The sequence below is a fragment of the Zosterops lateralis genome (genome assembly GCF_965231275.1).
Source record: "Zosterops lateralis genome assembly, chromosome: 35".
NCBI lineage: Eukaryota > Metazoa > Chordata > Aves > Passeriformes > Zosteropidae > Zosterops > Zosterops lateralis.
Genome location: NC_139795.1, coordinates 1,152,818 through 1,179,191, shown reverse-complemented (window position 1 = coordinate 1,179,191; position 26,374 = coordinate 1,152,818). Strand labels below are relative to the sequence as shown.

Sequence of the window (26,374 nt, the reverse complement as noted above, 5' to 3'; positions counted from 1 at the left end):
CACCCCAAAATCCACCAAATTCACCCAAAATCCACAAAATTCACCCCAAATCCAAAAATTCACCCAAATCCCCAAAAATTCACCCAAAATCCACAAAATTCACCCAAATCCCCAAAATTCACCCCAAAATCCACTAAATTCACCCCAAAATCCCAAAAATTCACCCCAAAATCCACAAAATTCACCCCAAAATCCCCAAAATTCACCCCAAAATCCACTAAATTCACCCCAAAATCCCAAAAATTCACCCCAAAATCCCAAAAATTCACCCCAAAATCCCAAAAATTCACCCCAAAATCCACAAAATTCACCCCAAAATCCACTAAATTCACCCCAAAAATCAACCTGGAACATCCTAAAAATATCCAGGGTAAAAAAAAAAAACCCAGAAAATTCCAAAATCTCCAAAAAATTCCCCAAAATTCACTTTTTTCCCTCCGAAATTCCCATTTCCCCCCCCAAATTTCCCCATTTTCTCCCCCAAAATTCCAATTTTTCCACCCAAATTCCTTTTTTCCCTCCCAAACTCTCCCAAAAATTCCCCCAAATTTTTCCCCCATTTTTTTCCTGAATTTCTTTTTTTTCTCCCCATTTTTCTCCCAAATTCCCATTTTATTCCCCATTTTTTCTCCAGTTTCCCCCCTTTTTTCTCCCATTTTTTCCTCATTTCCCCCCATTTTCCCCCCATTTTTCCCCATATTTTCCCCTCATTTTCCCCCAAATTCCTGTTTCTTTCCCCATTTTTTTCCCAAATTCCCATTTTCCCAAATTTTTCCCCAAATTCCCTTTTTTTCCCGTTTCCCCCCATTTTTTCCTCATTTTTCCCTTATTTTTCCCCCAATTTTTTTCCCCAAATTCCCATTTTCTTCCCCATTTTTCCCCCATTTTCCCCGTTTTTTCCCCTCATTTTTCCCCCAAATTCCCATTTTCTTTCTCTCATTTTCCCCCATTTTTTCCCCATTTTCCACCAATTCCTATTTTCTTTCCCCCATTTTCCCCCCATTTTTCCCCATTTTTCTCCACATTTTCTCCCCATTTTCCCCCCATCTTTCCCCCGTTTTTTCCCAAAATCCCATTTTCTTTCCCCCCATTTTTTCCTCATTTATTCCCCATTTTCTCATTTATTCCCCATTTTCCCCATTTATTCCCCATTTTCCCCCATTTTTTCCCCATTTCATCCCCCATTTTTTTCCCAAATTCCCATTTTATTCTCCCATTTTTACCCCATTTTTTCCCCATTTTTCCCTAATTTTTTTCCTTTTTCCCCCATTATTTTCCCCCATTATTATTTTTTCCCAAACTCCCCATTTTTCTCCATTTTCTCCCCATTTTTTCCCATTTTCCCCCATTTCCCCTGGTGTTTATTTATTCCCAAATCCCCCGTTTTTTCCCATTTTTTCCCCATTGTTTTCCCCCATTTTTCCCCATTACTTCCCCCCATTTTTTTCCCATTTTCCTCCAATTCCTTATTTTCTTTCCCCCCATTTTCCCCCCATTTTTCCCCATTTTTCCCCATTTCCCCCCCATTTTTCCCCATTTTTTCCCATTTTTTTCCCCATTTATCCCCCATTTCCCCCAATTCCCATTTTCTTTCCCCCATTTTTTCCCCATTTCCCCCATTCTTCCCCCCATTTTTCTTCCCCATTTCCCCCCATTTTTTCCCAAATTCCCATTTTATTTTCCATTTTCCTCCCATTCTATTCTCCATTTTATTCCCCATTTTTTCCCCATTTTCCCCCAATTTTTTCCCCAATTTTTCCCCATTTATTCCCCATTTTCCCCCCATTTTTTCCCCATTTTCTCTCCATTTTTTTCCCATTTTATCCCCATTTTTTCCCCACTTATTCCCCATTTTTCCCCCATTTTTTCCCCTTTTTTTCCCCCTATTTTTCCCCCATTTTTTTCCCATTTTTTCCCCCATTTCCCCCATCTTTCCCCCATTTTCCCCACTATTTTTCCCCTTTTTTCCCCCATTTATTCCTCATTTTTTTCCCATTTTTTTCCCATTTATTCCCCATTTATTCCCCATTTTTCCCCACTATTTTTCCCCATTTTCCCCCATTTTTTCCCCATTTTCCCCCACTATTTTTCCCCTTTTTTCCCCCATTTTTTCCCCTTTTTTCCCCCTATTTTTCCCCTTTTTTCCCCCATTTATTCCCCATTTTTCCCCCATTTTTTCCCCTTTTTTCCCCCATTTATTCCCCATTTTTCCCCATTTTTCCCCATTTTTCTCCCATTATTTTTCCCCCATTTTCCCCCCATTCCCCCCCCCATTTCTTCCTCCATTTTTCCCCATTTTTCGCCATTTTCCCCCATTTTTTCCTGATTTTTCCCCCCATTTTTTCCTGATTTTTCCCCATTTTTTCCCCATTTTTCCCCCATTTATTCCCCATTTTTTTCCCATTTTTTTCCCATTTATTCCCCATTTTTTCCCCATTTTTTCCCACTATTCTTCCCCATTTTTTTCCCATTTTTTCTCCCATTTTTCCCCGTTTTTCCCCGTTTTTCTCTGACCGGGGTTGAAGAGGATGATGGCCCTGAGACACCCCAGCTCCGTCTTGTCCATCCTCATGTCCCTCATCTTGGACACCAGCTCCGTCAGGACCCTGAATTTGGGGGGAAAAAAATGAGAATTCGGGAAAATTCCCAAAATTCCGGGAGCCCCAAATCCCAAAATTTCCAAAAATTCCCAAAATTCCGCCAAAAATCCCAACAAAAACACCCAAAATTCCTTCAAAATTCCACCCAAAATCCCCCAAATCTTGAAGCGTTTTTGGGGAATTTTGGGAGTTTTTTGGGAATTCCCCGAAATTTCAGGAAAATTTCCGAAATTTCGGGAAAATTCCCAAATTTCGGGGACCCCCAGAACTCAAAATTCCCCAAATTCCGCAAAAAATCGCACCAAAAACACCCAAAATTCCTTCGAAATCCCACCCAAATCCCCCAAAATCCCACCAAAAAAAACCTCCCTAAAATGGGATTTCTGGGAATTTTTGGGAATTCCCAAAATTTGGGGAACCCCCAGATCCCAAAATTCCCAAAATTCCCCAAAATTCCGCCAAAAATCCCACCCAAAACACCCGGAATTCCTTCAAAATTCCACCCAAAATCCATCCAGAATCTCCCAAATTTGGAAGGATTTGGGGAAATTCCAGAGGTTTTCAGGAATTCCGAAAATTTCAGGAAAATTCCCAAAATTTCGGGAAAGTTCCCAAATTTTGGGACCCCCAAAACCCAAAATTCCTTCAAAATCTCACCCAAAATCCTTTAAAATCCTGAAAAATCCCAGCAAAAATTCCCTCAAATCCGTCCAAAATCCCCCAAATCTCAAAGGTTTTTTGGGAATTCCAGGAATTTTTGGGAATTCCCAAAATTCCTTCAAAAATCCCAACAAAAATCCCCGAAATTCCTTTGAAATTCCACCCAAAATCCCCCCAAATTCATCTGGAATCTCCCAAAGCTGGAAGAATTTTGGGGAATTCTGGGAGGTTTTGGGAATTCCTGAAATTTCAGGAAAATTCCCAAAATTTTGGGGCAAATTCCCAAATTTTGGGACCCTCCAGATCCCAAAACTCCCAAAATTCCTTCAAAATCTCACCCAAAATCCTTTAAAATCCTGGAAAAAAAGCAAAATTTCCCTCAAATCCGTCAAAAATCCCCCAAATTTTAAAAGATTTTTGGGAATTCTGGGAATTTTTGAGGATTTCCAAAATTTTGGGAATCCTGAATCCCAAAATTCCTTTGAAATCCCCCCCCAAAATTCCCCAAAATTCCCTAAAATCCGTCTAAAATCCCCCAAATTTTGAAGGATTTTTGGGAATTCCCAAAATTTGGGAGCCCCAGATCCCGAAATTCCCAAAATTCTTCAAAATCTCTCCAAAAATCCCCCAAAATTCCCAAAAAAATCCCCAAATTTGGGAGATTTCTGGTGGGTTTTGAATGAATTTGGGGATTTTTGTTGGAATTTTGGGAATTTTGGTTTCTGGGGGGGGGTCCCAAAATTCTGGGAATTCCCAAAAATTCCCGGAATTCCCAAAAATCCTTCGAAATTTGGGGGATTTTGGACGGATTTGAGGGAAATTTTGCTGGGATTTTTCAGGAATTTTGGGATTCAGAGTTCCCAAAATTTTGGGAATTCCCAAAAATCCCCAAAATTCCCAAAAATCCCCCAAATCCTTCGAGATTTGGGTCAATTCCTGGGGGGATTTTGAAAGAATTTGGGGGATTTTTGTTGGGATTTTTGGCAGAATTTTGGGAATTTTGGGATCTGGGGGGGTCCCGAAATTTGGGAATTTCCCCAAAATTCCGGAAATTCCCGAAAACCTCCCAGAATTCCCCAAAAATCCTTCCAGATTTGGGAGATTCCTGATGAATTTTGGGGGATTTTTGTTGGGATTTTGAAGGAATTTTGGGAATTTTGGGGTTCAGGGGTCCCAAAATTTTGGGAATTCCCAAAAATTCCACCAAATCCTTTGAGATTTGGGGATTCCAGAGGGATTTTTGGGAATTTTTTGGTGGGATTTTGGAAGGATTCGAAAAAAAAAATTCAGGAATTTTTTGGGATTTGGGAGAATTTTTCAAGAATTTTCAGGATTTTTTTGGATTCTTTTTTTATTTTTGAGAATTTTTCAGGAACTTTCAGGAGTTTTTTTAATTTTGTGGAATTTTTCAGGAATTTTTTTGGGATTTTGGGAATTTTTCAGAAATTTTGAGGATTTTTTTGGGGATTTTGTGGAATTTTTCAGGAATTTTCAAGAATTTTTTGGGATTTGGGGAATTTTTCAGGAATTTTCAGGATTTTTGAGAATTTTTCAGGAATTTTCAGGATTTTTTGGGATTTTGGGGAATTTTTCAGGAATTTTCAGGATTTTTTTGGGATTTGGGGATGTTTTCAGGAATTTTTTGAGATTTTGGGAATTTTTCAGGAACTTTCTGGATTTTTTTAATCTTTAGGGATTTTTTTCCAGGAATTTTCTGGATTTTTTGGGGATTTGGAGGAATTTTTCAGGAATTTTCGGGGGAATTTTGGGAATTTTTCAGGAATTTTCAGGATTTTGGGGGAAATTTGGGGATTTTGGGATCCAAAAAAATCCCAAAAAATTCTGGGATTCCCAAAACCCCTCCAGGGATCCCCAAATTTTGGGAATTCCCCAAATCCCAGAATTTTCAGAGGATTCAGGAGGAATTTTTCAGGATTTGGGCAAATCCAGGTGGATTTTATTGGGATTTTTTGGGATTTTTGGGGCATTTTCAGGAAATTTTGGGGGATTTTTGGGATTTTTTTGAGGATTTTCAGGAACTTTTTGGGATTTGGGGATTCAGGAAGGTCCCAAATTTTGGGAATTCCCCAAACCTGATTCAATTTTGGACAATTTGGGACAAAATTTCTGGATTTTGGCCAAACCGGGGCCGATTTTCTTGCGGTTTTTTTGTCCTTCACCAAATTTTGGGGAAATTTTGGGGATTTTGGGATCAAAAAAAATCCCCAAAAAATTCTGGGATCCCCCAAACCCCTCCAGGGACCCCCAAATTTTGGGAATTCCCCAAATCCGCTTCGGTTTTGACCAATTTGGGACAAAATTTTGGCGTTTTGGCCAAACCGGGGCCGATTTTCTCGTGATTTTTTCAGTTTTTTGGGAAATTTTGGGGAATTTTTGGGAATTTTGGCACCAAAAAAAATCCCAAAAAATTCTTGGATCCTCAAACCCCTCCAGGGATCCCCAAATTTTGGGAATTTCCCAAATCTCAGAATTTTCAGAGGATTCAGGAGGAAATTTTCAGGATTTGGGCAAATCCAGGTGGATTTTATTGGGATTTTTGGGGCATTTTCAGGAAATTTTGGGGGATTTTTGGGAGTTTTTTGAGGATTTTCAGGAACTTTTTGGGATTTGGGGATTCAGGAAGGTCCCAAATTTTGGGAATTCCCCAAACCTGATTCAATTTTGGACGATTTGGGACAAAATTTCTGGATTTTGGCCAAACCGGGGCCCATTTTCTCGCGGTTTTTTTTGTCCTTCACCAAATTTTGGGGAAATTTTGGGAATTTTGGGATCAAAAAAAATCCCCAAAAAATTCTGGGATTCCCCAAACCCCTCCAGGGACCCCCAAATTTTGGGAATTCCCCAAATCCACTTCGGTTTTGACCAATTTGGGACAAAATTTTCGCCTTTTGGCCAAACCGGGGCCGATTTTCTCGGGATTTTTTCAGTTTTTTGGGAAATTTTTGGGAATTTTGGCACCAAAAAAAATCCCAAAAAATTCTTGGATCCTCAAACCCCTCCAGGGATCCCCAAATTTTGGGAATTCCCCAATTTCCAACATTTTTAACCAATTCAGGAGACGATTTTTCGCATTTTGGCCAAACTGGGGCCGATTTTCTCGGGGTTTTTTTTGGTTTTTTGGGGAAATTTTGGAGAATTTTTGGGAATTTTGGGATCCAGAAAAATCCAAAAAATTCTGGGATTCCCCAAACCCCTCCAGGGATCCCAGATTTTGGGAATTCCCCAAACCTGATTCAATTTTGGAAAATTCGGGACAAAATTTTCGGGTTTTGGCCAAACCGGGGCCGATTTTCTCGCGGTTTTTTTTGTCCTTCACCAAATTTCGGGGAAATTTTGGATAAATTTGGGGATTTTGGGATCAAAAAAAATCCCCAAAAAATTCTGGGATTCCCTAAACCCAATCAGGGATCCCAGATTTTGGGAATTCCCCAAATCTGATTCAATTTTGGACAATTTGGGACAAAATTTTTGCGTTTTGGCCAAACCGGGGCCGATTTTCTCGCGGGTTTTTTTTGTCCTTCACCAAATTTTGGGGAAATTTTGGGAATTTTGGGATCAAAAAAAATTCTGGGATTCCCCAAACCCCTCCAGGGACCCCCAAATTTTGGGAATCCCCCAAATCCACTTTGGTTTTGACCAATTTGGGACAAAATTTTCGCGTTTTGGCCAAACCGGGGCCGATTTTCTCGGGATTTTTTCAGTTTTTTGGGAAATTTTTGGGAATTTTGGCACCAAAAAAAAATCCCAAAAAATTCTTGGATCCTCAAACCCCTCCAGGGATCCCCAAATTTTGGGAATTCCCCAATTTCCAACATTTTTAACCAATTCAGGAGGGATTTTTTTGCAATTTGGCCAAACCGGGGCCGATTTTCTCGGGGTTTTTTTTGGTTTTTTGGGGAAATTTTGGAGAATTTTTGGGAATTTTGGGATCCAGAAAAATCCCAAAAAATTCTGGGATTCCCCAAACCCCTCCAGGGATCCCAGATTTTGGGAATTCCCCAAACCTGATTCAATTTTGGACAATTTGGGACAAAATTTCTGGATTTTGGCCAAACCGGGGCCGATTTTCTCGCAGTTTTTTTTGTCCTTCACCAAATTTTGGGGAAATTTTGGGAATTTTGGGATCAAAAAAAATCCCCAAAAAATTCTGGGATCCCCCAAACCCCTCCAGGGATCCCCAAATTTTGGGAATTCCCCAAATCCACTTCGGTTTTGACCAATTTGGGACAAAATTTTCGCCTTTTGGCCAAACCGGGGCCGATTTTCTCGGGATTTTTTCAGTTTTTTGGGAAATTTTTGGGAATTTTGGCACCAAAAAAAATCCCAAAAAATTCTTGGATCCTCAAACCCCTCCAGGGATCCCCAAATTTTGGGAATTCCCCAATTTCCAACATTTTTAACCAATTCAGGAGGGATTTTTTCGCGTTTTGGCCAAACCGGGGCCGATTTTCTCGCGGTTTTTTTTGTCCTTCACCAAATTTCGGGGAAATTTTGGATAAATTTGGTGATTTTGGGCCGTTTGAGGCCCCCCCACCTGTCGAAGATGGCCCCGACGCCGGCGCTGTGGGCGCTGTTTCGGTGCACGTGGAGCCCCGTGGCCAAAAGGATCCCGTCCTTGACCGCGATGGAGCGATGCGAGAACGACGCGATCAGCAGCTCGTTCCACCCTGGAAAAAATCAAATTTTGGGGGGTTTTGGGGCTTTTTTGGGGTTTTGGGGAACAGAGATATGAAAGCTACAGAAAAAAAACCCGAAATCCCCAAGAAAATCCATTAAATTTTAGGGAAAAAATGGTGAAAAGAGGAAAAAAATTGAATTTTTTTGGGGTGGGAGAGAATGAGCAGCTCGTTCCACCCTGGAATTACAAATATTTCATGGGGTTTTGGGGGTTTTTTTGGGGTTTTAGGAAAGAGGGAAAGAAAATTCTGGAAAAAAACCGAAATCCCCAAGAAAATCCACTGAAATTCAGAGAAAAAATACGAAAATTAAAGAAAAAAATCAGATTTTTTGGGGTGGGAGAACGACGCGATCAGCAGCTCGTTCCACCCTGGAAAAAATCAAATTTTGGGGGGTTTTGGGGCTGTTTTGGGATTTTGGGATAAAGAGACAAAAGATCCACAGAAAAAACGCCGAAATCCGGGAGAAAATCGGTCAAAATTCAGAGAAAAAACACGAAAATTAAAGAAAAAATTGAATTTTTTGGGCTGGGAGAGGATGAAAAACTCACGGAATTCCAGGAATTTCTGGGAATTTTGGGTTTTTGGGATTTTGGGAAAGAGGGACTCAAAATAAAAGAAAAAAAAACCCGAAATCCCAGAGAAAATCCATTAAATTTAAGGGAAAAAATGGGAAAAAATGGAATTTTTTGGGGTGGGAGAGCGATGTGATCAGCAGCTCCTTCCACCCCGGAAAAATGGAATTTTGGGGGGTTTTGGGGCTTTTTTGGCATTTTGGGATAAAGAGACAAAAGATCCACAGAAAAAAACCCGAAATCCCCAAAGAAATCCATCAAATTTTAGGGAAAAAACGGCCAAAAAAGGGGAAAAAATGGAATTTTTGGGGTGGGAGAGAATGAGCAGCTCATTCCAACCTGGAAAAATGGGAATTTTGGGGCTGTTTTGGAATTTTGGGGAAGAAAGACTCAAAATACAGGAAAAAAACCCCCAAAATCTGGGAGAAAATCCATTAAATTTAAGGGAAAAAAATGGAAAAAAATGGGATTTTTTTGGGTGGGAGAACGACGCGATCAGCAGCTCCTTCCAGCCTGAAATTCCAAATATTTCCTGGGGTTTTGGAGCTTTTTTTGGGATTTTGGGATAAAGAGACAAAAAATCCACAGAGAAAAGACAGAAATCCCCCAAATTCCTCAAAATCTCCTCCAGAGCCTCCAAAAATCCCCCAAAATTCCCATTTCAACCCTTAAAATCCCCCCGGAACCTCCGAAAAACCCCCGAAAAAATCCTAAAAAAATCCGAAAAACCCCCAAAAAATCCCCAAAAATTCCCAAATCCATCCCAAAGTTCCCAAATCCCTCCCAAAATCCCCTCGAGACCCTCCAAAAATGCCCCAAAATTCCCATTTTAACCCTTCGAACTCCCCCAAATTCGCTCCGAACGCCCCCAAACTTGCCCCGAAAAATCCCAAAAAAATTCCCCAAAATCCCAAATCCCCCCAAATTTCAAAATTCATCCCAAAATCCACCCCAAAATCTTCCAAAATCCCCTCCAGACCCTCCAAAAAATCCCCCAAAATTCCCATTTCAACCCTTAAAATCCCCCCTAAACTCCTCCCGAACCTCCGAAAAACCCCCGAAAAATCCCAAAAAAATCCCAAAAAAATCCCAAAATCTCCCAAATCCCCCCAAATTCTGCAAGTCATCCCAAAATTCCCAAATCCATCCCAAAATGCTCCAAAACCTCCTCTAGACCCTCCTAAAATACCCAAAAATTCCCATTTTAACCCTTAAAATCCCCCCCGAACCTCCGAAAAACCCCTGAAAAATCCTCAAAAACGCCCCAAAAAATCAGAAAAAAAATTTTAAAAATTCCCAAATCCCCGAAATTGTGACTGCCCTGCCCTGAGGAGGATGAGCTGGTGGTCCCAGGGGAGCCCCGAGCAGTGGGGGACCCTCCTGGCCCAGCCCAGAGCCCCCAAATCCCCCCCAAAATCTCCTCCAGACCCTCCTAAACCTCCCACAAAACCCCCCAAAATTCCCAATAAATCCAAATAAATCCCAAATTCTGAAATTCATCCCTAAATCCACCCCAAAATCCCCAAATCCACCCCCAAATTCCTTCCAGAGCCTCCTAAAATCCCCAAATATTCCCATTAGAGCCCCTTGAACCGCCCCAAATTTGTTCCCAATGCTGGGAAATCCCCAAAAATGCCAACAAAAAAATCCCAAAAAATCCCAAAAAACCCCAAAACGCCCAAATTCCTAAATTCATCCCAAAATCCCCTCCGGACCCTCCAAAAATCCCCTAAAATCCCTTCTAGACCCTCCAAAAATGCCCCAAAAATTCCCATTTTAACCCTTCGAACCCCCCCAAATTCGCTCCGAATGCCCCGAAAACACCCAAAAAATGCCCCAAAAATTCCAAAAAAATTCCCAAAAAATCCCAAAAATTCCCAAATTTCTGAACTCATCCCAAAATTCCCAAATCCATCGCAAAATCCCTCGAGACCCTCCAAAAATGCCCCAAAAATTCCCATTTTAACCCTTCGAACCCCCCCAAATTCGCTCCGAACGCCCCCAAACTTGCCCCGAAAAATCCCAAAAAATTCCCAAAACCCCAAAAATCCCCGGAATTGTGCCGTACCTGCCCTGAGGAGGATGACCTGGTCGTCCAAGGGGAGCCCCGAGAAGTGGGGGACCCTCCTGGCCCAGCCCAGAGCCCCCAAATCCCCTCCAGACCCTCCTAAAATCTCCCCAAATCCCCCTAAAATCCCCCCTAAACCGCCCAAAAACACCCCAAAAAATCCCAAAAAATTCCCAAAATATCCCAAATCCCCAAAAATCCCCAAATCCACCCCCAAATTACTCCCAGAGTCTCCTAAAATCCCCAAATATTCCCATTAGAGCCCCTTGAACCGCCCCAAATTCGCTCCGAACGCCCCCAGACCTCCCAAAAATCCCTGAAAAAAATCCCCAAAAAATCAAAAAAAAATCCAAAAAAATTCTCAAAAATCCCAAATCCCCCAAATTCCCAAATCCATCCCAAAATACCCCAAAATCCCCTCCAGACCCTCCTAAAATCCCCAAAAATTCCCATTTTAACCCTTCGAACTCCCCCAAATTCGCTCCGAACGCCCCCAAACTTGCCCCGAAAAATCCCCAAAAATTCCCAAAAATTCCCAAAAATCCCCGGAATTGTGCCGTACCTGCCCTGAGGAGGATGAGCTGGTCGTCCAAGGGGAGCCCCGAGAAGTGGGGGACCCTCTTGGCCCAGCCCAGAGCCCCCAAATCCCCTCCAGACCCTCCTAAAATCTCCCCAAATCCCCCTAAAATCCCCCCTAAACCGCCCAAAAACACCCCAAAAAATCCCAAAAAATTCCCAAAAAAATCCCAAATCCCCCAAATTTTCAAATCCCTCCCAAAATCCTCTCCAGACCCTCCAAAAATACCCAAAATTCCCCTTAGAACCCCTCGATCCCCCCCAAATTTGCTCCGAACGCCCCCAAACTTGCCCCGAAAAATCCCCAAAAATTCCCAAAAATCCCAAATCCCCCCAAATTTCAAAATCCATCCCAAAATCCCCAAATCCACCTCCAAATTCCCTCCAGACCCTCCTAAAACCCCCAAAAATTCCCCCTTATAACCCTTAAAATCCCCCCTAAACTCCTCCCGAAGCTCCGAAAAACCCCCGAAAAACCCCCAAAAAAACCCCCAAAAAATCCAAAAAAAATCCCCAAAAATTCCCAAAACCCCAAAAATCCCCGGAATTGTGCCGTACCTGCCCTGAGGAGGATGACCTGGTCGTCCAAGGGGAGCCCCGAGAAGTGGGGGACCCTCTTGGCCCACTCGACGAGGGTGAAGAGCTGCTTGTCGGCCGCCTGGCAGATGTTGGTCACCGGGTCATTGGGCTGGGGTTGGGCGAGGGCGGGGGAAATTGAGACCCCCCGCAGCTCCCTCTGACCCCCAACAGCACCCCGGGGGGATGAGGGGATGGGGTGGGGGGTAGGGGGAGGAATGGGGGAAAAATGAGGGAAAAAACGGGGGAAATTGGTGCAAAAATGGAGAAAATCGGCCAAAAAATGGGGAAAAAATGGGGGGAAATGGGGAAGAAACAGGGAAAAAAATGGGGAAAAATGGGGAGAAAATGGGGGAAAAATGGGGGAAAAATGGGGAAAATCGGCCAAAAAATGGGGAAAAAATGGGAGGAAAATGGGGGAAAAATGGGGGAAAAATGGGGGAAAAATGGGGAAAATTGGTGCAAAAATGGAGAAAATCGGCCAAAAAATGGGGAAAAAATGGGAGGAAAATGGGGGAAAAATGGGGGGAAAAAATGGGGGAAAAATGGGGGAAAAAAGGGGGTAAATTGAGACCCCCCGCAGCTCCCTCTGACCCCAAACAGCACCCCGGGGGGATGAGGGGATGGGGTGGGGGGTAGGGGGGAAATGGGGGAAAAAATGGGGGAAAAATGAAGAAAATCGGCCAAAAAATGGGGAAAAATGGGGGAAAATGTGATGAAAAATGGAGGAAAAATGGGGGAAAATGTGATGAAAAATGAGGGAAAAATGGGGAAAAAAATTGAGAAAATCGGCCAAAAAATGGGGAAAAAATGGGGGAAAATGTGATGAAAAATGGAGAAAAAATGGGGAAAATCGACCAAAAAATGGGGAAAAAATGGGAGGAAAATTGGGGAAAAATGGGGGAAAATGGGGGAAAAAATGGGGGAAAAAATGAGGGAAAAATGGGGGAAAAAAGGGGCAAATTGAGACCCCCCGCAGCTCCCTCTGACCCCCAACAGCACCCCGGGGGGATGAGGGGATGGGGTGGGGGGTAAGGGGGGGAATGGGGGAAAAAAATGGGGAAAATTGGTGCAAAAATGGAGAAAATCGGCCAAAAAATGGGGAAAAAATGGGGGGAAAATGGGGGAAAAATGGGGGAAAAATGGAGAAAATCGGCCAAAAAATGGGGAAAAAATAGGGGGGAAATGGGGAACAAACAGGGAAAAAAATGGGGAAAAATGGGGAGGAAATGGGGGAAAAATGGGGGGAAAATGGGGAAAAAAATGGAGAAAAAATGGGGAAAAAATGGAGAAAAAATGGGGAAAAAATGGGGAAAAAATGGGGAAAAAATGGGGGAAAATGGGGGAAAAATGGGGGAAAAATGGGGAGAAAATCGGCACAAAAATGGGGAAAAAATGGGGAAAAAAGGGGGAAAAATGAGGGGAAATGGGGGAAAAAATGGGGGGAAAAATGGGGGGAAAAAATGGAGAAAAAATGGGAGAAAAAATGGAGAAAAAATGGAGAAAAATGGGGGAAAAAAGGGGGCAAATTGAGACCACCCGCAGCTCCCTCTGACCCCAAATAACACCCCGGGGGGATGAGGGGATGGGGTGGGGGGTAAGGGGGTGAATGGGGGAAAAAATGGGGAAAAATGGGGAAAATCGGCCAAAAAATGGGGAGAAATGGGGAAAAAAAGGGGGTAAATAAGGAAAAGAAATTGGCATAAAAATGGGGAAAAAATGGGGGAAAAATGGGGGGAAATGGGGGAAATTGGCACAAAAATGGAGAAAATCAACAAAAAAATGGAGAAAAATGGAGAAAATCGACCCGAAAACGGGGAAGGAATGGGGAAAAAATGGGGGAAAATGGGGGAAAAATGGGGGAAAAATGGGGAAAAATGCAGGGAAAATGGGGAGAAAATCGGCACAAAAATGGGGAAAAAATGGGGAAAAAAGGGGGAAAAATGAGGGGAAATGGGGGAAAAAATGGGGGGAAAAATGGGGGAAAAAATGGAGAAAAAATGGGGGGAAAAATGGAGAAAAAATGGAGAAAAATGGGGGAAAAAAGGGGGCAAATTGAGACCCCCCGCAGCTCCCTCTGACCCCCAACAGCACCCCGGGGGGATGAGGGGATGGGGTGGGGGGTACACAGGGAATGGGGGAAAAATGGGAAAAATTGGTGCAAAAATGGAGAAAATCGGCCAAAAAATGGGGAAAAAATGGGGAAAAAATGGGGAAAATTGACCCAAAAATGGGGGAAAAAGGGGGCAAAATCAGCCCAAAAATGGGGGAAAATGGGGAAAAATGGGGGGAAAATGGGGAAGAAACAGGGAAAAAAATGGGGGAAAATGGGGAGGAAATGGGGGAAAAATGGGGAAAAAAACAGAAAAAAAGGGGAAAATTAGCCCAAAAATAGAGAAAAATGGGGGAAAAAACGGGAAAAGATGGGAGAAAAATGGGGAAAAACGGCACAAAAATGGAGAAATCGACCAAAAAATGGGGAAAAAGGGGGAAAAAAAAGGGGAAAAGATGGGGGAAAAGGGGAAAAAAATGGGGGGGAAATGGGGGAAAAATGGGGAAAAAAATGAAGAAAAAATGGGAGGAAAATGGGGAGAAAATCAGCACAAAAATGGGGAAAAAAATGGGGGAAAATGGGGGAAAAATGGGGAAAATTGGCATAAAAATGGGGAAAATCGACTCAAAAATGCGGAAAAAATGGGGAAAAATGGGGAAAAGATGGGGGAAAAACGGGGAAAAAACAAGGGGAAAAAAGACACAAAAATTGGGAAAATCGACCAAAAAATGGAGGAAAAATAGAAAAAAATGGGGAAAAATGGGTGGAAAATGGGGAAAAAAAATTTGGGAAAATCGGCGCAAAAATGAAGAAAATCAGCCAAAAAAATGGGGAAAAAATGAGGGAAAATGGGCGGGAAATGGGGAAGAAACAGGGAAAAAAATGGGGGAAATTGGAACAAAAATGGGGAAAAAATGAGGGAAAAACGGGGAAAAAATGGAGAAAAAAATGAAAATAAAACGGGGAAAAAATGGGGAAAAACGGGGCAAAAAGAGAGAAAAAAAGGGGAAAAAAAGGGAAAAAATTGGGGAAAGTCAGACCAAAAAATGGGGAAAAATGGGGAAAAACGCGGGAAAAAAAAAATGAAAAAATGGTGGGAAAATGGGGAAAAACGGGGGAAAAAATGAAGAAAAAATGGAGAAAATGGGGGGAAATGAGGGGGAAAATGGGGGAAAAATTGGGGGAAAATGGGGAAAAATGGAGAAAATCAGCCCAAAAATGGAGAAAATCAACCCAAAAATGGGGAAAAAATGAGGGGAAAATGGGAGGAAAATGGGGGGAAATGGGTGAGAAATGGGGGAAATTGGCGCAAAAATGGGGAAAATCGGCCAAAAAATAGGGAAAAAATGGGGAGAAAATGGGGAGAAAATGGGGGAAAAAATGGGGGAAAAAATGGGGAAAATAGGCCCAAAAAATGGGGAAAAATAGGGGAGAAAATGGGGGGAAATGGGGGAGAAAGTGGGGGAAAAATGGGGAAATTTGGTGCAAAAATGGGGAAAAAATGGGGAAAAACATGAAAAAACAGGAAAAAAATGAAATAAAATGGGGAAAAATGGGGCAAAAAAAGAGAAAAAAAAAGAGAAAAAAACCAGAAAAAATTGGGGAAAATCAGCCCAAAAAATGGAGAAAATGGGGAAAAAACCAGGGAAAAGATGGAGAAAAAATGGGGGGAAAATGGGGAAAAATGTGGGGATAAATGGGGGAGAAAATCGGGGGAAAATGGGGAAAATTGGTGCAAAAATGGAGAAAATCGGCACAAAAATGGGGAAAAAATGGGGGAAAAATGGAAAAAATTTGAGGGAAAATGAGGGAAAAATCAGCCAAAAAAATGGGGGAAAAGCCGAGCAAAAAAATGGGGGAAATCGTCACAAAAATGAGGAAAATCAGCACAAAAATGGGGGGGGGAAATGGAAAAAAATGGGGGGAAAAATGGGGAAAATTGACCCAAAAATGGGGGAAAATGGAAAAAAAAAGGGAAAAAATTTTTTTTTTTTGAGGAAAACAATTTTCAGGGATTTTTGGAGAAAAACTTGAGGGAAATTTTTAAAACAAATTCCTGGAAAAAGGGATTTTGGAGAAGAATTTTGAAGGGTTTTGGAGGAAAAAGTGAAGAGGAAATTTAAAAAGGAATTCCTGGAAAATTTAAAGGGATTTTTGGGGGAATTTTCCATGATTTTGGGAGAAATTTTGGGGGAATTTGGGGGAAATTTAAGGGAGTTTGGGGGAATTTTGAAACATTTTGGGTGAAATTTCCATAGAATTTGGGTAAAATTTTAAGGGATTTTGGGAGAATTTTGGGGGAATTTGGGGACAATTTTGAGGAATTTGGGGGGAAATTCTGAGGGAATTTTGGGAGAAATTTTGAGGGATTTTCAAGGAATTTTGGCAGAAGTTCGAGGGATTTTGGGTGAAACTTCAGGGGAAATTTTGGGTGAATTTTATGGGATTTTGACGGGAATTTTGAGGGATTTTGAGGGAATTTTGAGCAATTTCAAGGGATTTTGGGTGAAATTTCAACAGATTTTGGATAAAAATTTTAAGGGATTTTGGGTGAAATTTCAACAGATTTTGGATAAAAATTTTAAGGGATTTTGGGTGAATTTTCAAGGGGTTTTGGGTGAAATTTTGAGGAATTTTGGGTGAAATTTTGAGGAATTTTGAGTGAAATTTCGAGGAATTTTGGTTGAAATTTGACGGGATTTTGACGGGAATTTCGAGGTATTTTGGGATTTCCGAGCCCTCCCCTCTCCCAAATTGCCCAAAATTCCAAAAAATCCCCCCAAAAATTCCAGGAATTTGGGGGAAATCCCAGAATTCACAGATTTGAGGGGGAGTTCTCACAGATTTTGGGAAAAACTTAAGGAATTTTTGGGAAAAAATTTAATTGATTTTGGGAAAATTTTAATTGATTTTTGGAGGGAATTTTTTGGGGATTTTGGGAGAATTTTATGGGATTTTGGGGGAAATTTAAGAGATTTTAGATTGAAGTTTAAGAAATTTTGGAGGAATTTTATGAGATTTTGACGGGAATTTTGGGCGAAATTTTAAGAGATTTTGGGTGAAAATTTAAGTGATTTTGGGGGGAATTTTAAGGGATTTTTGCCCCAATTTTGAGGGATTTTGGGTGAAATTTTATGGGATTTTGAGAGAAATTTGGGGGGAATTTGGAGGATTTTTGCCCCAATTTCGAGGGATTTTGGGCGAAATGTTGAGGGTTTTTGAGTGAAATTTTGAGGAATTTTAGGTGACGTTTCAAGGGGTTTTGGGTGAATTTTTGAGGAATTTTGGGCGAAATTTTAAGAGATTTTGGGTAAAATTTCCAGGGATTTTGGGAGAAATTTTGGGCGAAATTTTAAGAGATTTTGGGTAAAATTTCCAGGGATTTTGGGAGAAATTTTGGGCGAATTTGGGGACAATTTTGAAGGATTTGAGGTGAAATTTTAAGAGATTTTGGGTGAAATTTTGAGGAATTTTGGGTGAAATTTTGAGGAATTTTGGGCGAAATTTCGAGGAATTTTGTTGGAATTTTGAGGGATTTTGGGTGAAATTTCGAGGAATTTTGTTGGAATTTTGAGGAATTTTGGGTGAAATTTCGAGGAATTTTGTTGGAATTTTGAGGGATTTTGGGTGAAATTTCGAGGAATTTGGGGTGACGTTCGAGGAATTTTGGGTGGAATTTCGGGGGAATTTTAAGGGATTTTTTGCTCCAATTTCAAGGAATTTTGGGTGAATTTTACGGGATTTTGACGGGAATTTCGAGGTATTTGGGGATTTCCGAGCCCTCCCCTCTCCCAGATTCCCCAAAAAATCCCCAAATCTCCCGGAATTGCCCCGAATTGGACTCACGGAGGCTCCCCCGGGGCCGGCGCCGTCGTCGCTCTTGGGCTCCACGGCCAGTTCGGCCTCCAGGAGTTTCTCCACCGGCATCTCCTCGTTGGGGGCCGCCCCAAAATCCGCGTCACCCTCCTTGTCCTTCCCCCGCTGGCGCTCCTCCTGCACCGCTGGACGGGGAAAACGGGGAAAAACGGTGAAAAAATGGGGAAAAACGGTGGAAAAATGGGAAAATCGGTGGAAAAATGGGGAAAATCGGTGGAAAAATGGGGAAAAATGGGGGAAATGGTGAAAAACGGGGAAAAATGGGGAAAATGGTGAAAAACGGGAAAAAATGGGGAAAAATGGGGAAAATCGGTGGAAAAATGGGGAAAAAATGGTGAAAATTGGTGAAAAAATGGGGAAAAATGGGGGAAAATGGGGGGAGAAATGGAGGAAAAATGGGGAAAAACAGGAAAAGAACCAGAGAAAAAATGGGGGAAAAATAGGGAAAAAATGGCAAAAAAAAAGGGGAAAAATGGGAGGAAAAATGGGGGAAAAATGGGAGGAAATGGTGAAAAAAATGGGGAAAAAAAGGGAAAAAAGTGCAGAAAAAATGGGAGGAAAATGGGGAAAAATGGGGAAAAAAAGAGGAAAAATGGGGAAGAAATGGTGAAAAACGGTAAAAAAATGGGGAGAAATTTGATGAAAAATGGAGAAAAAATGAGGGAAAAAATGAGGGAAAATGAAGAATAAATGGAGAAAAAAATAGGGAAAAATGGGGAAAAAATGGGTGGAAAAAAAGGTGGAAATTGGGAGGGAAATGCCCAGTTTGGGGCCACCCCGAAATCCGGGTCACCTCCTTGTCCTTCCCCCGCTGGCGCCTCCTGCACCGCTGGACGGGGAAATGGGGAAAAACGGTGAAAAAATGGGGAAAAACGGGGGAAAATGGGGAAAATCGGTGGAAAAATGGGGAAAAACGGGGAAAAAATGGGGAAATCGGTGGAAAAATGGGGAAAATCGGTCAAAAAATGGGGAAAATCGGTGGAAAATGGGGAAAATCGGTGGAAAAATGGGGAAAATCGGTGGAAAAATGGGGAAAAAACGGGGAAAAATGGGGAAAATCGGTGGAAAAATGGGGAAAATCGGTGGAAAAATGGGGAAAAAATGGGGGAAAATGGTGAAAAACGGGGAAAAATGGGGAAAAATGGTGGAAAAATGGGGAGAAAACGGGGAAAAAATGGGGAAAATCGGTGGAAAAATGGGGAAAAAATGGGGAAAAATGGTGAAAAACGGGGAAAAAATGGGGAAAAATGGTGAAAAACGGGGAAAAAATGGGGGAAAATTGGTGAAAAAATGGGGAAAAATGGGGGAAAATGGGGGGAGAAATGGAGGAAAAATGGGGAAAAAACAGGAGAAGAACCAGAGAAAAATGGGGAAAATAGGGAAAAAATGGCAAAAAAAATGGGGAAAAATGGGAGGAAAATGGGGGAAAATGGGAGGAAATTTTGAAAAAAATGGGGAAAAAAAAGGGAAAAAAGTGCAGAAAAAATGGGAGGAAAATGGGGAAAAATGGGAAAAAAAGAGGAAAAATGGGGAAGAATGGTGAAAACGGTAAAAAATGGGGAGAATTTGATGAAAAATGGGGAAAAAATGAGGGAAAAAATGGGGGAAAATGAAGAATAAATGGAGAAAAAAATAGGGAAAATGGGGAAAAATGGGTGGAAAAAAAAGGTGGAAATTTGGGAGGGAAATGCCCAGTTTGGGGCCACCCCGAAATCCGCGTCACCCTCCTTGTCCTTCCCCCGCTGGCGCTCCTCCTGCACCGCTGGACGGGGAAATGGGGAAAAACGGTGAAAAACGGGGAAAAACGGTCAAAAAATGGGGAAAATCGGTGGAAAAATGGCAAAAAACAGTGGGAAAATGTTGAAAAGGGGAAAATGGTGAAAAAACGGGGAAAATGGGGAAAATGGGGGAAAAATGGGGGGAAAATTTGGCGGAAAAATGGGGGGAAAATTTGGCGGAAAAATGGGGGAAAATGGGGAAGAAATGGGGGGAAAATGGGGAAGAAATGGGGGGAAAATCGGGGGAAAAATGGGGGAAAATTGGGGAAAAAATGGGGGAAATTGGGGAAAAAATGGGGAAAAAATGGGGAAAAAATGGGGGAAAAAATGGGGGAAAAACAGTGAAAAATGGGGGAAAAATGGGGGAAGTGGTGAAAAGCGGTGGAAAAATGGGGAAGAAATGGTGAAAAATGGGGAAAAAACAGGGAATAAATGGGGAAAAAACGAAGAAAGAACCAGAGAAAATTAGGGGAGGAAATGGGAAAAAACCACAGAAAAATCAGGGAAAAGAATGTGGGGGAAATGGTGAAAAAAGGGGGAAAAAATGGCAAAAATCAGTTAAAAAATGAGGAAGAAATGGTTAAAAACGGGGGAAAAATGGGGAAAAAATGGGGGGAAAAAATGGGGGGAAATGGGGAAAAAGGAGAAAAACGGAGAAAAACAGGGAAAAAATGGTGAAAATCGGTAAAAAAATGGGGAAAAATGGAAAATCAGAGGAAAAATGGGGAAAAATGGTGAAAAAATGGGTAAAAAAGGAGGAAAAAAGGGTGAAAAAAGGGTGAAAAACAGGAGAAAATGGAAAAACTGGGGAAAAAATGGGGGGAAAATGAAGAAAAATGGAGAAAAAAGGGGGAAAAATGGGGAAGAAATGGGGGGAAAATGGGGAAAAAAACAAGGAAAGAACCAGAGAAAAAATGGGTGAAAAATGGGGAAAAACCAGAAAAACATGGGGGAAATGGGAAAAAGGAGAAAAATGGGGGAAAAAGGAGGGGGGGGGAAAAGGGTGAAAAACAGCCAAAAAACCCCAAGGAAAAACAGGGGAAAAAAGAGAAAAAACAAGGAAAATCTGGGGAAAAAAAGGTGGGAAAAAAAAGGCAAAAAACAGGAGGAAAAAAAGTGGAAAAATGGGCGAAAAAAAGGTGGAAATTTGGGAGGTGGAAAAAGGTGGGAAAATGGGGAAGAAATGGGGGGAAAATGGGGAAAAATGGGGAGAAATGGGGAAAAAAGTGGGGAAAAAAATGGTGAAAATTGGTGAAAAAATGGGGAAGAAATGATGAAAAATGGGGGGAAAATGGGGGAAAAATGGGGAAAGAAACAATGAAGAACAGAGGAAAAATGGGGAAAAATGGGGAAAAACATGGGGGGAAATGGGGAAAAATGGGGAAAATGGGAGAAAAAAAAGGGAAAAAATGGGGAAAAAATAGGGAAAATCAGTGAAGAAATAGTGAAAATCGGTGAAAAAATGGGGAAAAATGGGGAAAAGCAGTGGAAAAATGGGGGGGGAAATGGAAAAAAAAAAGGGGGAAAAAATGGGGGAAAATGGGGGGAAAATGACGAAAAATGAAGAAAAAATGGTGAAAAAATGGCGAGAAACGGTGAAAAATGGGTAAAAAACAGGGAAAAAATGGGGAAAAAACAAGGAAAGAACCAGAGAAAAAATGGGGGAAAATGGGGAAAAATCAGTTAAAAAATGGGGAAGAAATGGGGAAAACTGGTGGAAAAAAAAAGTGAAAATTGGTGAGAAAATGGAGAAGAAATGGTGAAAAATGGGGGAAAAAGGAGGGAAAAAATGGGGAAAAAAGGGAGAAAATGGGGGAAAAAATGAGGAAAAAATGGGGAAAAAAGGGAGAAAATGGGGGAAAAATGAGGAAAAATGGGGAAAATGGGGAAAAAAATGGGAAAACGGGAAAAATGGGGAAAATAGGTGGGAAAGGGGGGAAAATGGTGAAAAATGGGGAAAAAATGGGGGGGAAATGGTGAAAAATGGGGGAAAAACAAGGAAAGAACGAGAGAAAAAATGGGGGGGGAAAAAAGAGAAAAAAAAAAAAAAAAGAAGATGAAAAATGGGCAAAAAATGGGTGAAGAAAAAAGAAAGAACCAAAGAAGAAACAGGGAAAATACTGGGAGAAAAATGGGGAAAAAAAACAAGGAAAAAAATGGGGAAAAAACCAGAAAAAAAGGGTGAAAAACAGGGAAAATGGGGAAAAAATGGGGGGAAAATCGGGAAAAAATGGGGGGAAATGGGAGGAAAATGGGGAGAAATGGTGAAAATCAGTGGAAAAATGGTGAAAATCGGTGAAAAACTGGCAAAAAATGGTGGGAAAATGGGTGAAAAACGGGGAAAAAACATTGAAAAACGGGGGAATGGAAAAAAAATCGGGAAAAACGGTGAAAAAATAGTGAAAAAACGGTGAAAAAACAGTGAAAAAAGGGGAAAAAATCAGGGGAAAAGATGAGGAAAAATGGGGGGAAAATGGGAAAAAACCCGAGACAAATCAGGGGAAAATCAGGAAAAAAATGGAGAAAAAAAGGGTAAAAAAAGGGAGAAAAATGAGGGGAAATGGGAAAAAGGAGGAAAAAATGGGGGGAAAAAAGAGGAAAAAAATTGAGGAAAAACAGGCAAAAAAATGGGTCAAGAACAAGGAAAGAGTCAAAGAAAAAACAGGGAAAATACCAGGGAAAAAATGGGGGAAAATGGGGAAAATGGGGAAAAATGGGGGGAAAAATGGGGGAAAATGGGGAAAAATGGGGGAAAAATGGGAGAGAAAGGAAAAAAAAAAACAATGGGGGAAAAATGGGAGAGAAAGGAAAAAAAAAAACAACCAGGAAAAAAAGGCAAAAAATGGGGAGAAAACCCAGGGAAATCTGGGATGGGAAACCTCAAATTTGGCACCTCCAAAATCTTCTTTTTGTCCCCAAAATGGAGCTGAGCCCTTTCCCAGCTGATCCCAGTCTGTCCCAGTCCCTCCCAGTCCATCCCAGTCTCCCCAAACCCCCATTTCCCACCATTTTCTCGCTATTTTTGCTCCAAAACCCTCATTTTTTACCTGATTTTCTTCAATTTTTTCCCCCAAACCCCTCCCGGTCCCTCCCAGTTTATCCCAGTTTGTCTCAGTTCCCTCCCAGTTTGTCCCAGTTTATCCCAGTTTGTCCCAGTCCCTCCCAGTCCCTCCCAGTCCCTCCCAGTCTCCCCAAATCTCCATTTCCTCACTATTTTTGCTCCAAAAATCTCATTTTTTCGCTGCTTTTTCCCCAATTTTTACCTGATTTTCACCGGTTTTTTCCCCCAGTCCCTCCCAGTCCCTCCCAGTTTATCCCAGTATATCCCAGTCTCTCCCAGCATACCCCAGTCCCTCCCAGTCCCCTCTTCTTATCTCCAAATCTCCATTTCCTCACTATTTTCACTCCGAAAAACGCATTTTTAGGCCGTTTTTCCCCCGATTTTCACCCCGTTTTTTTCCCCAACCCCCTCCCAGTTTATCCCAGTTTGTCCCAGTCCCTCCCAGTTCCATCCCAGTCCCTCCCAGTTTATCCCAGTCCATCCCAGTCTCCCTAAATCTCCATTCCCTCACTATTTCTGCCCTGAAAATCACATTTTTTCACCATTTTTTCCCCAATTTTCACCCTGTTTTTTCCCCCAAACCCCTCCCAGTCTGTCCCAGTCTGTCCCAGTCCCTCCCAGTCCCTCCCAGTCCCTCCCAGTCCCTCCCAGTTTGTCCCAGTCCCTCCCAGTCCCTCCCAGTCTCCCTAAATCTGAATTTCCTCACTATTTTCGCTCCGAAAACCACCTTTTTTCCCATTTCTTCCCCAATTTTCGCCGTTTTTTCGCCATTTTTTCCCCGATTTTCACCCCGTTTTTTTCCCCAAACCCCTCCCAGTCCCTCCCAGTTTATCCCAGTTTATCCCAGTCCCTCCCAGTTTATCCCAGTCCATCCCAGTCTCCCTAAATCTCCATTCCCTCACTATTTCTGCCCTGAAAATCACATTTTTTCACCATTTTTTCCCCAATTTTCACCCCGTCTTTTTCCCCCAGTCCCTCCCAGTTTGTCCCAGTCCCTCCCAGTCCCTCCCAGTTTGTCCCAGTCCCTCCCAGTTTATCCCAGTCCATCCCAGTCCATCCCAGTTTATCCCAGTCCATCTCAGTCAATCTCAGTGTCGCCAAATCTCCGTTTTTGTTGCTATTTTCGCTCCAAAAAACTCATTTTTTCCCCGATTTTCACCCCGTTTTTTTCCCCAAACCCCTCCCAGTCCCTCCCAGTTTATCCCAGTTTATCCCAGTTTGTCCCAGTTTGTCCCAGTCCCTCCCAGTCTCCCCAAATCTCCATTTCCTCACTATTTCCTCTCCGAAAAACAGGTTTTGCCCCAATTTTTTCCCCATTTTTTCCCCGATTTTCACCCCGTCTTTTTCCCCCAGTCCCTCCCAGTTTGTCCCAGTCCCTCCCAGTTTGTCCCAGTCCCTCCCAGTCCCTCCCAGTCTCCCTAAATCTGAATTCCCTCACTATTTTCGCTCCGAAAACCACCTTTTTTCCCCATTTCTTCCCCAATTTTCGCCGTTTTTTCGCCATTTTTTCCCCGATTTTCACCCCGTTTTTTTCCCCCAAACCCCTCCCAGTCCCTCCCAGTTTATCCCAGTCCATCCCAGTCTCCCTAAATCTCCATTCCCTCACTATTTCTGCCCTGAAAATCACATTTTTTCACCATTTTTTCCCCAATTTTCACCCTGTTTTTTCCCCCAAACCCCTCCCAGTCTGTCCCAGTCTGTCCCAGTCCCTCCCAGTTTATCCCAGTCCATCCCAGTCCATCCCAGTTTATCCCAGTCCATCCCAGTCCATCCCAGTCCATCCCAGTTTATCCCAGTCCATCCCAGTCCATCCCAGTTTATCCCAGTCCATCCCGGTCCATCCCAGTCCATCCCAGTCTATCCCAGTCCATCCCAGTCCATCCCAGTCCATCCCAGTTTATCCCAGTCCATCCCAGTCCATCCCAGTCCATCCCAGTTTATCCCAGTCCATCTCAGTCAATCTCAGTGTCGCCAAATCTCCGTTTTTGTTGCTATTTTCGCTCCAAAAAACTCATTTTTTCCCCGATTTTCACCCCGTTTTTTTCCCCCAGTCCCTCCCAGTCCCTCCCAGTTTATCCCAGTTTATCCCAGTTTGTCCCAGTTTGTCCCAGTCCCTCCCAGTCTCCCTAAATCTCCATTTCCTCACTATTTCCTCTCCGAAAAACAGGTTTTGCCCCAATTTTTTCACCATTTTTTCCCCAATTTTCACCCCGTCTTTTTCCCCCAGTCACTCCCAGTTCATCCCAGTTTGTCCCAGTCCCTCCCAGTTTGTCCCAGTTTGTCCCAGTCCCTCCCAGTCTCCCTAAATCTGAATTCCCTCACTATTTTCGCTCCGAAAACCACCTTTATTCCCCATTTCTTCCCCAATTTTCGCCGTTTTTTCGCCATTTTTTCCCCGATTTTCACCCCGTTTTTTTCCCCCAAACCCCTCCCAGTCCCTCCCAGTTTGTCCCAGTCCCTCCCAGTTTGTCCCAGTCCCTCCCAGTTCCATCCCAGTCCCTCCCAGTTTATCCCAGTCCATCCCAGTCTCCCTAAATCTCCATTCCCTCACTATTTCTGCCCTGAAAATCACATTTTTTCACCATTTTTTCCCCAGTTTTCACCCTGTTTTTTCCCCCAAACCTCTCCCAGTCCCTCCCAGTTTATCCCAGTCCCTCCCAGTTTATCCCAGTCCATCCCGGTCCATCCCAGTTTATCCCAGTCCATCTCAGTCAATCTCAGTGTCGCCAAATCTCCGTTTTTGTTGCTATTTTCGCTCCAAAAAACTCATTTTTTCCCCGATTTTCACCCCGTTTTTTTCCCCCAGTCCCTCCCAGTCCCTCCCAGTCCCTCGCAGTTTATCCCAGTTTGTCCCAGTTTGTCCCAGTTTGTCCCAGTCCCTCCCAGTCTCCCCAAATCTCCATTTCCTCACTATTTCCTCTCCGAAAAACAGGTTTTGCCCCAATTTTTTCACCATTTTTTCCCCAATTTTCACCCCGTCTTTTTCCCCCAGTCCCTCCCAGTTTGTCCCAGTCCCTCCCAGTCCCTCCCAGTTTATCCCAGTCCCTCCCAGTTTGTCCCAGTCCCTCCCAGTCCCTCCCAGTCTCCCTAAATCTGAATTTCCTCACTATTTTTGCTCCGAAAACCACCTTTTTTCCCCATTTCTTCCCCAATTTTCGCCGTTTTTTCGCCATTTTTTCCCCAATTTTTATCCAATTTTCACCCCGTTTTTTTCCCCCAGTCCCTCCCAGTCCCTCCCAGTTTGTCCCAGTCCGTCCCCGTGTCTCACCCTCCCGTTTCATGCCGGTGGCCAGGCACTTCTGGTAGCGGCAGTACTGGCAGCGGTTGCGCTGCCGTTTGTCCACGACGCACTCGCGGTTGTCGCGGCAGGTGTACGTCAGGTCCTTGCGGATCGTGCGCTTGAAGAAGCCCTTGCAGCCCTCGCAGCTCGACACCCCGTAGTGCTTGCCTGGAAATTCAGAAATTCCGAGGGGATTTGGGGTGAAATTTGGGTGAAAATCAAAAAAAACGGCGCGAAAATCGGCCCAGAAATGACGAAAATCGGCACAAAATGGAGCAAAATTGACCCAAAATTGACCCAAATTCCACCTGGCAAAGGCCTCACAGCTGGAAAATCCGGAATGTTTTCCTGGGATTTGGGAATTCCAAGGGAATTTGGGTGAAATTCTGGGAAATTTGGGAAAAAAATAAAAAAAAAGGCGCGAAAATCGGCCCAGAAATGACAAAAATTGGCACAAAATGGAGCAAAATCAACCCAAAGTTGACCTAAAATTGACTCAAAATCCACCTGGCAAAGGCCTCACAGCTGGAAAACCTGGAATGTTTTCCTGGGATTGGGAATTCCAAGAAAATCC

At 42.7% G+C, this 26,374-nt stretch overlaps 2 protein-coding genes across 3 annotated transcripts in view; both read right to left on the bottom strand.

Moving 5' to 3' along the window:
- The window catches only part of COL11A2 (collagen type XI alpha 2 chain), a gene marked incomplete at its 5' end in the record, with an annotated part of 87,304 nt that extends 86,950 nt beyond the window's left edge, over positions 1-354 (bottom strand). The window contains 1 exon segment of the mRNA XM_083881729.1: positions 346-354. Within this exon segment, the coding sequence (XP_083737855.1) occupies positions 346-354 (9 nt within the window).
- A 1,937-nt stretch (positions 355-2,291) lies between these two features.
- The window catches only part of RXRB (retinoid X receptor beta), a 39,129-nt gene continuing 15,046 nt past the window's right edge, over positions 2,292-26,374 (bottom strand). The window contains exons 4-8 of one of the 2 annotated variants that reach the window (XM_083881791.1): positions 25,789-25,968; positions 17,652-17,806; positions 11,735-11,864; positions 7,816-7,948; positions 2,292-2,606 (exon numbers count right to left, since the gene is read on the bottom strand). In XM_083881791.1, coding sequence (XP_083737917.1) covers positions 2,447-2,606; positions 7,816-7,948; positions 11,735-11,864; positions 17,652-17,806; positions 25,789-25,968 — 758 coding nt within the window. In that variant the 3' untranslated portion in view covers positions 2,292-2,446. The remainder of the gene's footprint in view (positions 2,607-7,815; positions 7,949-11,734; positions 11,865-17,651; positions 17,807-25,788; positions 25,969-26,374) is intronic. The other variant, XM_083881792.1, reaches the window with a different exon arrangement.